The sequence below is a fragment of the Macaca thibetana genome, chromosome 19 (assembly GCF_024542745.1).
Source record: "Macaca thibetana thibetana isolate TM-01 chromosome 19, ASM2454274v1, whole genome shotgun sequence".
Classification (NCBI taxonomy): Eukaryota; Metazoa; Chordata; class Mammalia; order Primates; family Cercopithecidae; genus Macaca; species Macaca thibetana.
In genome coordinates, this window is record NC_065596.1 from 43,301,324 (window position 1) to 43,313,491 (window position 12,168).

Sequence of the window (12,168 nt, forward strand, 5' to 3'; positions counted from 1 at the left end):
CAGCCTGGGCAACAGAATGAGAACCTGTCTTAAAAAAACAAAATATGCCGGACGCGGTGGCTCATGCCTGTAATCCCAGCACTTTGGGAGGCTGAGGCAGGCAGATTACGAGGTCAAGAGATTGAGACCATCCAGGCTAACATGGTGAAACCCTGTTTCTTTTTTTTTTTTTTTTTTTTTTTTGAGACGGAGTCTCACTGTGTCACCCAGGCTTGGAATGCAGTGGTGCGATCTCGGCTCACTGCAAGCTCCGCCTCCCGGGTTCAAGCCATTCTCCTGCCTCAGCCTCCGAGTAGCTGGGACTACAGGCGCCCGCCACCACGCCCGGCTAGTTTTTCGTATTTTTAGTAGAGACGGGGTTTCACCATGTTAGCCAGGATGGTCTCGATCTCCTGACCTCGTGATCCACCCGCCTCAGCCTCCCAAAGTGCTAGGATTACAGACTTGAGCCACCGCGCCCGGCCTGTGAAACCCTGTTTCTACTAAAAATAAAAAAATTAGCCGGGAGTGGTGGCGGACGCCTTGTAGTCCCAGCTACTCGAAAGGCTGAGGCAGGAGAATCACATGAACCTGGGAGGTGGAGGTTGCAGTGAGCTGAGATCGCGCCACTGCACTTCAGCCTAGGCGACAGAGGGAGATGCCGTCTCAAAAAAAGAAAAAATAACAACAACAAAAAAACAAAATACATAGCCAGGCACGGTGGCTCACGCCTGTAATCCCAGCACTTTGGGAGGCCAAGACGGGTGGATCACCTGAGGTCAGGACTTCGAGACCAGCCTGACCAACATGGAGAAACCCCGACTTGACTGAAAATACAAAATTAGCTGGGCGTGATGGTGCACACCTGTAATCCCAGCTACTCGGAAGGCTGAGGCAGGAGAATTGCTTGAACCCAGGAGGCGGAGATTGCAGTGAGCCGGGATCGTGCCATTGCACTCGAGCCTGGGCAACAAGAGGAAAACTCCATCTCAAAAAAAAAAAAAAAAAAAAAAAAGAAAAGAAAAGAAAAGAAAAAAAGACAAAAACAAAACAAAACCATGCTGGGAGATGACACAGGACTTGAGGCCTGAAATCCAGGACGAGATGGCAGAGGGATGAACTGGAGACAGTGGGACCTGGTGGTTAAGGCCAAGAGGGCATAAGGGAATGAATCTCAACTCTTTATTTTATTTTTATTTTTTTTTGAGACAGAGTCTTGCTGTGTTGGCCTGGCTGGAGTGCAGTGGTGCAATCTCAGCTCACTGCAACTTCCACCTCCTAGGCTCAAGAGATTCTCTTGCCTTAGCTTCCTGAGTAGCTGGGAACACAGGCGTCCACCACCACGCCCAGGTAATTTTTGTATTTTTAGTAGAGACAGAGTTTTACCATGTTGGCCAGGCTGGTCTCGAACTCCTGACCTCAGGCGATCGAACTGCCTCGGCCTCCTAAAGTGCTGGGATTACAGGCATGAGCCGCCGCACCTGGCTCAGCTGTTTTTCGTACTGGCAGTGTGATGTCAGGTAAGTGAGCTCACTCCTCTGAACCTCAGTTTCCTCTTCTGTAATAGAAAATGGGACTATGTGAAGCGGTGAGGAATCCATGCAATCATACACGGTTCACAGGGAGCCTCCAGCAAACTGGCTACAGCCATGATTACGAGGTGAAGCCTGGGGTGGGCTGTCCTGGGTCCGTCACAGGAAGTCTCCACATCTGAGAGGCTGAGTCACTCTTCCTTCCTGCTGGAATCTGAAGCAGGGTGGCATTTCTCGGGAGGTGAGCTGTGCCCTGGGCGTGCTGCTCACCTCCGGTGGCTCACAGGTCCCCTGACGTGTGATATCACACGCAGTCAAGATGAAATCATGGAGTTCAAAGTTGGGGATGAAAGGAAATGGTTCTGCCGGGAGGCAGAGGTTGCAGTGAGCCGAGATTGAGCCATTGCACTCCAGCCTGGGTGACAGAGTAAGACTCGGAAAAAAAGAAAAGAAAAAAAGGAAGGAAGGAAGCAAAGGAGGAAAGGTGGGAGGGAGGGAGGAAGGAAGGGGAAAATGGTTCTGTGCTCGCCTCCTCTTTTCAATCTCAAATTCTAGGGTCCAGTACTTAGCCAGGCAGCAAGAATGGTTCATGATCGCAACAGTCATTAGGATTCATCCATGTATTTGATCATTTAATAAATCCTTACCGCACACCTGCTATGTGCCAGACAGCCAACATCCTTGCCTTCCTGGAGCTGCTAGGAAGCTGGGGCTGACAGCTCCAGGGGAGATGCTAGACGATAAACATAATAAACAAGTAAATATTACAGTCTGTTAGAAGGTGATGAATGCTATGAAACAAGTATTAGCCAGGATAAGCTTAGGGCAGGGGTCAGCAAACTATAGTCGGGGGCCAAATCCAGCCTGTCATTTGTTTTTATACAGCCTATACCCTAGGAATGATTTTTACTTTTTTTTTTTTTTTTTTTTTGAGACCAAATCTTTCCCTGTCACCCAGGCTGGAGTGCAGCGGTGCGATCTCAGCTCACTGCAGCCTCCGCCTCCCAGGTTCAAGCGATTCTCCTGCCTCAGCCTCCCGAATAGCTGGGATTACAGGCAAACACCACGAAGCCCAGCTAATTTTTGTATTTTGAGTAGAGACAGGGTTTTACCATGTTGGCCAGGCTGGTCTCGAACTCCTGAACTCAAGTGATCCACCTGCCTTGGCCTCCCAAAGTGCTGGGATTACAGGCATGAGCCACCACGCCTGGCCTGGTTTTAACCTTACAAAAATTTTTTTTTTGAGACAGAATCTCACCTCTCTCACTCAAGCTGGAGTGCAGTGGTGTGATCATGGCTCACTACAGCCTCAACCTCCCGGGCTCAGATAATCCTCGCACCTCGGCCTCCTAAGTAGCTGGGACTGTATATGTGCACCACCACGCCCTGCTAATTTTAGTATTTTTTTAAGAGATGGGGTCTTGCTGTATTGCCCCGGCTGGTCTCAAACTTCTAGACTCAAGTGATCCTTCTGCCTCAGTTTCCCAGAGCACTGGGATTACAGGCATAAGCAACCATGCCTGGTTGATTTTTACATTTTTTAATGGTTGAAAAACAAAAACAAAATAAAAATAATATTTTCTGGTATATGAAAATTATATGAATTTTGGCCAGGCGTGGTGGCTCACGCCTGTAATTCCAGCACTTTGGGAGGCTGAGGTGGGTGGATCACCTGAGTTCAGGAGTTCGAGACCAGCTTGGCCAACATGGTGAAACCCCGTCTCTACTAAAAATGCAAAAATTAGCCTGATGTGATGGTGGGCGCCTGTAATCCCAGCTACTCGGGAGGCTGAAGTAGGAGAATTGCTTGAACCCGGGAGGCAGGGTTGCAGTGAGCTGAGATAGCGCCATTGCATTCCAGCCTGGGCAACAAGAAAGAAACTCCATCTCAACAAAAAAGAAAAGAAAAGGAAATTATATGAATTTCCAATTTCAGTGTCTATAAGTTTGTTTGGTTTTTGGAGATGAGGTCTTACTCTGTTGGCCATGTTGGTCTTGAACTCTTGGCCTCAAGCAATCCTCCTGCCTCAGCCTACCAAAGTGCTAGGATTACAGGCATGAGCCACTGCGCCTGGCCTCCATAAAGTTTTACTGGAACACACCCACACTCATTGGGTTCCATAATGTCTATAGGTACTTTTGTGTGATAACAGAGTCCAGTAGCTGTGATGGAGGCTATGTGGCCTGCAAATCTTAAAATATTTAATATCTTGCCCTTTACCAAAAAACTTTTGCAGACTCCTGGCTTGGCGGATGGGGAGTAGAGTGTGGAGGTGGATTATAATTTTATATTAGTCAAGAGGAGGACTCCCTGAGAAAGTATCATCTGGGTAAGGCTTGAAGGTAGGAGAGAAGGGGCTACATGTGTACCGGGACCGGGGAAGAATGTTCTAGATCGAGGGAACAGGCAATGAGAAGGCCCTGAAGTGGGGACATGACTAACAGTTCAAAGAACAATGTAGAGGCCAAGCGTAGTGGCTCACACCTGTAATCCCAGCACTTGGGGAGGCCGGCGTGGGCGGATCACTTGAGGTCAGCAGTTCAAGACCAGTCTTGGCAACATGGTGAAACCCTGCCTCTACTAAAAATACAAAAATTAGCCGGGCATGGTGGTGTGCACCTGTAGTCCCAGCTACTCAGGAGGCTGAGGCAGGGGAATCGCTTGAACCCAGGAAGCAGAGGTTGCAGTGAGCTGAGATCCCACCACTGCACTCCAGCCTGGGCAACAGAGCAAGACTCTGTCTCAAAAAAGCAAAACAGGCCAGGCGCGGTGGCTCACGCCTGTAATCCCAGCACTTTGGGAGGCTGAGGCGGGTGGATCACGAGGTCAGGAGATCAAGACCATCCTGGTGAACACAGTGAAACCCTGTCTCTACTAAAAATACAAAAAATTAGCCGGGCGTGGTGGCAGGCCCCTGTAGTCCCAGCTAGTCGGGAGGCTGAGGCAGGAGAATGGCGTGAACCCAGGAGGCGGAGCTTGCAGTGAGCCCAGATTGTGCCACTGCACTCCAGCCTGGGCTTTTTTCAAAAAAAAAAAAGCAAAACAAAACAAAAAACAGCGTAGAAGCCTCGTGCCTGAACCAGTGTGGGTGAGGGGCAAGTAGTAAGGGATAAGGAAAGAGAAGTGACTGGCAGGTCACGTGGGGTCTCATGGGCCATGGGGAGGTCTCTGGCTTTCCCCTGAGTGAGAGGATCAGAAGGACTTTGAGTGGATGAGAGACGTGATCTAACTGAGGTGTTCACAGGACCCCTCTGGTTGCATGTGAGGAACAGACTGCAGGGGTGAGAAGGGTGACAGGATGGGATCAGAAAGACCAGGGAAGGGCCTGCTGAGACAGCCCAGGAAGGAGAGGATGGGTAGGAGCTGCAAAAGTGGGCAGGTCCTGGATAGTTTGGAAGGTGGAGCTGACAGCATTTCACACTGGATAATATTCTAAGCAGGGAAGAGTCGCTCCTAAAAGTATTCACACGGTCAGGTGTGGTGGCTCACGCCTGTAATCCCAGTAGTTTGGGAGGCTGAGGCGGGTGGATCACCTGAGGTCAGGAGTTTGAGACCAGCCTGGCCAACACGGTGAAACCTCATCTGTACTAAAAACACAAAAAGTTGACCAGCCATGGTGGCGCACACCTGTAATCCCAGTTACTCCATAGGCTGAGGCAGGAGAATCGCTTGAACCTGGGAGGCGGAGGTTGCAGTGAGCCGAGATTGTGCCATAGAACTCCAGCCTGGCCAACAAGAGTGAAGCTCTGTCTCAAAAAAAAAAAAAAAAAAAAAAAAAAAAAATCACACACCAGGCTTTGAAATCAGACACACCGGGGCTCTAGTCCTGGCGTCTCTCTGCCACACAACAGCTGTGTGATTTTAGGTAAATTACTCAATGTCTTTAGCCTCAGTTTCTCCATCTATAAAATGGGCTTAATAAGGAGCATGCAGTATCAATGGGATTATTCATGCAGAGCATTTGGCACACAGCCAAGCACTCCATACAGGGAAGCTGCAATAACGGGGATCATTCCCGGGCGGACCCCAAGACCTGTTAGCCCAGGTCCCTGTCCCCAGGTGCATGCCACCCTTCCTTCTGAAAAGGAGTTGTCCTTCTACGGTTCACCCTGTCTGCTCCCCACCCAGTCAGTGACCTGAAGGTCACACAACAAGGTGCTTTGCCTTGCTGAGCCTCAGTTTCCTCATCTGTAAAATGGGTCCTCATCTGTAAAATTTCTAAAGTCTGCATTAAAGATTGTCAGGGTCATTAAATGAACATACAGGGTGTGTCAATCACTTGGGAATCAGTTGCTGCTCTGGCTTCACCATGATTGTCGACAAAAGCAACTGTGTGGATGTCCCCAAGTGTTTTCCCCAACAATTTTATTATGAACATTTTCAAATGCACGGGAAAATTGAAAGACCTTTGCAAGGAACACACATATATCCACCATATATCCAACTGGATTCTATCATTAACATCTTACTATTGGCCGGGCACAGTGGTTCTCGCCTGTAATCCCAGCACTTTGGGAGGCCAAGGTGGGAGGATTCCTTGAGCCTAGGAGTTTGAGACCAGCCTGGGCAACATCGCAAGTCTTTGTCTCTACAAAAAGTACAAAAATTAGCCAGGCATAGCGGTGTGAGCCTGTAGTCCCAGCTACTCGGGAGGCTGAGGTGGGAGGATTGCTTGAGCCCAAGAAGTCGAGGTTGTAGTGAGTGGAGATCACACCACTGTACTCCAGCCTGGGGAACAGAGCAAGATCCTGACTCAAAAAACAAAAAACAGGCCGGGCACGGTGGCTCAAGCCTGTAATCCTAGCACTTTGGGAGGCCGAGATGGGCGGATCACGAGGTCAGGAGATCGAGACCATCCTGGCTAATACAGTGAAACCCCGTCTCTACTAAAAAAATACAAAAAAAAAAAAAAAAAAAAACTAGCCAGGCGAGGTGGTGGGCGCCTGTAGTCCCAGCTGCTCAGGAGGCTATGGCAGGAGAATGGCGTAAACCTGGGAGGCAGAGCTTGCAGTGAGCTGAGATCCGGCCACTGCACTCCAGCCTGGGCGACAGAGCGAGACTCTGTCTCAAAAAAAACAAAAAACAAAAAACAAAAACAAAAACAAAACCAAACCCAAAAAGCCCACATCTTACTATTCTTTATGCATATATATATATAAAATATACAACTATACATATATAAATTAGAGATGGGGGTCTCACTATGTTGCCCAGGCTGGTCTTGAACTCCAAGGCTCACATAACCCTCCTGCCTCAGCCTCCCAAGTAGCTAAGACTGCAGGTGTGTGCCACCGCACCCAGCTAAAACCTTGAAATATTTCTATTAAGATTTTTAAGGACTTGGTTTACACCAAGTGCTGTTTTTACCACAGGTCTTAGTTCATTACATCCATTCATTCACTCATCTAATTCTCACAACTCTCTAAAATACGTCAAATATACAGCATGGTTTATTATCCCCATTTTGCAGATGGAGAAATTGAGGTACAGAGAGGCAAATGGCTCACAGCTGCTCCATGTCGGAGCTGGGTTTAAACGCAAGCTGTCTGTCTCCAAAGCTCTGGCTTTTCTCCATGGATGCAGTCTCTCAGATTGGGTAAAGTAAACCACACAATGGAATATTATGAGCCAGTATCAAAGAATGTTTAGAACAGTCCAGTAAAAATAACGTCAGACTGTGGTATGACTGTGATTCAGCCCAATTCCTGTGTATAAGAAAAAATGCTCCAAGCATTCTCAATGGCCACTGAGTGATTGAATGAAATCTTTTGTAAATAATTGTGGCTATTATCTATGGAGCTCTTTCTTGATCAGCCCCACCCCGTGTTACATGTTTTACTTGCTGTATCTTTCCAAGCACTTGCAAAGTAGGCGCTGTATATCAGTTTTAGATATTAGGTCACTGAGGCTAACACAAGAGTAGACATTCACCCAAGGTTACCCAGTCACAAGGTGGCAGAACCAGAATTCAAACCCAGGTTTGTGGTTACGTGCAGTGATTCACGCCTATAATCCCAGCATTTTGGGAGGCTGAGGTGGGAGGATTGCTTGAGGCCAGGAGTTTGAGGTCACAAGGAGCTGTGATTGCATGATTGCACCAATGCACTCCAGCCTGGGTGACAAAGTGAGACCCTGTCTCCAAAAACAAGAACGAAACCCAAGGTGGTTAGTTCCTTGAGCCATGAAACCTCCGTGGCTCTTTTTAAGTTTTCAGTAATGAGATGCGAATATTTTCATTTTTAGTAGTTTTTTTTTTTTTTGAGACAGAGTCTGGCTCTGCAGGTGTGTGCCACCGCACCCAGCTAAAATCCACGCTGGAGTGCAATGGTGTGAACTCGGCTCACCGCAACCTCTGCCTCCCGGGTTCAAGCGATCCTCCTGCCTCAGCCTCCCGAGTAGCTAGGATTAAAGGCGCTCACCACCATGCCTGGCTAATTTTTGTATTTTTAGTAGAGATGGGGTTTCACCATGTTGGCCAGGCTGGTCTCAAACTCCTGGCCTCGTGATCTGCCCACCGCGGCCTCCCAAAGTGCTGGGATTACAGGCGTGAGCTGTCTCCAATGATGTTACTATTTTCATAATGGAGAAATAGTTTTTTAAAAAGAAGTCTCCTTAAGGAAGTAGACTCATTTATTTTTATTTTATTAGCTATGTGCATTACTTTGATAAAATTTAAAACCCTAACTTACACCGTACACAAAAATCAGTTCCAGATAGATTGACAACCTAGGGTAACTCCAATGAGAAAGCTGTTGGAAAGTAACAGAAGAGGCCAGGTGCGGTGGCTCACACCTGTAATGCCAACAGTTTGGGAGGTCAAAGCGGGAGGATCGCTTGAGTCCAGGAGTTCAAGATCAGCCTGGGGAATATGGCAAGACCTGGTCCCTACAAAAAAATTAACAAAATTAGCTGGGCGTGGTGCACGCACCTGTAATCCCAGCACTTTGGGAGGTCGAGGCAGGTGGATCACCTGAGGTCAGGGGTTCGAGACCAGCCTGGCCAACATGGTGAAACCCCGTCGCTACTAAAAATACAAAAATTAGCCAGGTGTGGTGGCGGGTGCCTGTAATCCCAGCTACTCGGGAGGCTGAGGCAGGAGAATCGCCTGAACCCGGGAGGCAGAGGTTGCAGTGAGCCGAGATTATGCCATCGCACTCCAGCCTGGGCAACAGAGTGAGACTCTGTCTCAAATAAATAAATAAATAAAAATAGAAATAGAAATAAACAAAATTAACCAGGCATGGTGGTGGTGCATGCCTGTGGTCCCAGCTACTGGGAGGCTGAGGTGAGAGGACTGCTTGAGCCAGGGAGGTAGAGGCTGCAGTGAACTATGATGATGCCACTGCACTATAGCCTAGGTGACAGAGCAAGACCCTATCTCTAAAAAAATAAAATAAAAGTAAATAAACCAATAAAAATGGACAACCCAATAGAAAACCGGACAAGACACTTGAACAAGCACATCACAAAAAGGATATCCAAAAGACCGATATGCAAATGAAGAGATGTTCAATTTCATTACTCAGCAGGGAAATGCAAATTAAAACTACAATGAGTTACCACTACACACCCACAAGAATGACTAAAAATAAAGCACTTGACAATGCTTTATTGGTTTTAGGTGTTGGCAGCGATGTGGAACAATGGAAATGTTCTAACGTGGCTGGTGAGAGGAGAAGAAATTATTATGATCACTTTGGAAACCTCTTTGGCTGTATCTACCAAACATAAATATATAGACACCTTATGATCCAGCCATCTTATACTCCTGGTTTACATCCAAGAGAAATGTATATATATGTTTAACAAAATATGTACTAGAATGTTGATCGCAGCACTATTTGCAAAAGCCAAAAAAAAAAAAAAAAAAAAAAAGGAAGTAACTCAAATTTCCATTGACAATTGGTTTTGATAGATAAACCAACTGATAAACAAATTGATAAATAAATCACTGAAGGCTGGGCGCGGTGGCTCACACCTGTAATCCCAGCACTTTGGGAGGCCAAGGCAGGCGGATCACCTGAGATCGAGAGTTCGAAACCAGCCTGGTCAACATGGTGAAACCCTGTCTCTACTAAAAATACAAAATTAGCTGGGTGTGGTGGCGCATGCCTGTAATCTCAGCTACTCAGGAGGCTGAGGCAGGAGAATCGCTTTAACCTGGGAGGCAGAGGTTGCAGTAAGCCGAGATCACCCCATTGCGCTCCAGCCTGGGCAACAAGAATGAAACGCCGTCTCAAAAAACAAAAACAAAAACAAAACCCCACCATTGATACATAAATTGGGGTGCATTCACACAATGGAGGCTACTTGGCAATGAGAATGAAAATGGGTTGCAATTATACGCCCAACTCAGATAAATTTCCCTATCATAAAGTTGAGTGAAAGAGTTAATCCTGTATATTTCTAGTTACGCCATGTGCAAAAATAGGCAAAATGAAACCACTGTGTATAGGGAGGCATACTCAGGTGGGGAAACTAAAGTCAGGTAAAAGTTAAGTGGATTCCTTCACGGGAAGGAAGAAGGCTATGCTGGAGAGGAAGCAGGAGGGGGCTTGGGGGAAGCCGGTAAGATTATTTTTCTTCCACCTGATTGGTGGTTACATAGGTGTGTTCACTTTGTCCTATTGATTCAGTGGGACATTTATGTCTCATGTACTTTTCTGCATGTATATCACATTTCACAATTTAAAAGGTTTAAATTGACGGGGCACAGCGGCTAACACTTGTAATCCCAGCACTTTGGGAGGCCGAGATGTGGAGATCACTTGAGTCCAGGAGTTCAAGACCAGCCTGGCCAACACAGCGAAACTCCATCTCTACTAAAAATACAAGGCCGGGTGCAGTGGCTCACGCCTGTAATCCCAGCACTTTGGGAGGCCGAGGCGGGCAGATCATGAGGTCAGGAGATCGAGACCACCCTGCCTAACACGATGAAAACCCATCTCTGGGCAGATCACGAGGTCAGGAGATCGAGACCATCCTGCCTAACACGGTGAAACCCTGTCTCTACTAAAAATACAAAAAAATTAGCCAGGCGTGGTGGCGGGCGCCTGTAGTCCCAGCTACGCAGGAGGCTGAGGCAGGAGAATGGCAACAACCTGGGAGGAGGAGCTTGCAGCGAGCTGAGATTGCGCCACTGCACTCCAGCCCAGGCGACAGAGTGAGACTCTGTCTCCAAAAAAAAATAAAAAATAAAAATAAAAAATTAAAAAAAGAAAAAACAAAAATTAGCCGGGCGTGATGGCACACACCTATAATCCCAGCTACGCAGGAGGCTGAGGCATAAGAATCACTTGAGCTTGGGAGGCAGAGGTTGTTGTGAGCCGAGATCACGCCACTGCACTACAGCCTGGGGGACAGAGTAAAGTGACTTAGAAAACTAGGCTTATTAAAACTCTGTCTTACTAACTGGGCAGACTAGATGTCTTGGTAATAATTAGAAGATTATTATCAATAATCTTCTAATTATTATAATGATAATTATTATAATGATAATTAGAAGATTGTATGGGGGCACTTGCTCTGTGCTAGGCACTGTTCTAAGGGGTTTATTATTTAATCCTTGCAACAACCCTATAAGGCGCTACTATTGTTCCCATTTCACAGATGGGGAAACTGAGGCACCTTGCGGTTAAATCACTTGTCTAAGTTAGTCAATGCTGAAGATCCATTTATAAGCAGGCCATCTAGCCCCAGAGTCAATGCTCCGTTCCCCACCACAAGCTTATACCTGAGCTATAAGCCCTCATCTGCCAGTCAGGGTCCAACCAGAGGCAATTCCAGTGGGTTTTTTTCACCTGGGCTGGTGGTTGGGAATTCAGGAGCTATGTGAAGGATAGGGGAAATTTTTTTTACCTCTCCTTTTACTACGCTTTAATCTAGCAGTTCTCAAAATGGGTCTGGGGACACCTGTGGGTCCCCAAGACCTTTCTCAGGGGGTTAGTGAGGTCAAAAGTATTTTCATAATTATACTAAGATGTTTGTCCTTTTCATTCTCCAGTGACTACCTGACCTGTGATAATGTCATCACTCTGATGGCTAATAGAAATATATGCATGTATATTCGTGTGTTTTTAAAACTTGTCGTTTTCAGCCAGGCACGGTGTTTCATGCCTGTAGTCCCAGCTACTTGGAAGGCCGAGGCTGGAAAATCGCGTGAACCCAGGAGGCAGAGGTTATAGTGAGCCGAGATCGTGTCACTGCACTCCAGCCTGGGCAACTGAGCGAGACTCTGTCTCAAAACAAAAACCACACACACACACACACACACACACACACATACACACACACACACACACACCCCTACACCTTATATCACAATAACACTGGTTTCCTTTGTATTTCTGTGTATTTATTTTATACATGTAACAATATGATTCTGAGAAGGGCTTGACCAGCTTGCCATAGGCATCTTTAGGACAAAAAAGCTTAGGAACCTCCCATTCTGGAAGAACTAAGAATAAGGGGAGGTTATAATTGGGGGCCACAGGAGTGGCAGGTATTCAAGTTTGGCTATGAGAGCTACTTTCGTTATATTTTAGGCTGTAATGGAGACTCTGGGAGTGGGAAGAAAAAAAAAAACTCAAACAGTCAAAGGGCTCATTTTGATTTTCCCACACTCCTAGTGCCAATTTCTGAAATTGGTGTCCACCA

At 46.9% G+C, this 12,168-nt stretch overlaps 2 protein-coding genes across 2 annotated transcripts in view; both read right to left on the minus strand.

The window, feature by feature from the left end:
* Nucleotides 1-12,168, minus strand: part of SARS2 (seryl-tRNA synthetase 2, mitochondrial) — a 209,078-nt gene that overhangs the window by 148,201 nt on the left and 48,709 nt on the right. The gene's annotated exons all lie outside the window — the stretch shown is intronic.
* Nucleotides 1-12,168, minus strand: part of LOC126941709 (uncharacterized) — a 35,243-nt gene that overhangs the window by 21,318 nt on the left and 1,757 nt on the right. The window contains exon 4 of the mRNA XM_050768370.1: nt 1,461-1,537. Within this exon, the coding sequence (XP_050624327.1) occupies nt 1,461-1,537 (77 nt within the window). The remainder of the gene's footprint in view (nt 1-1,460; nt 1,538-12,168) is intronic.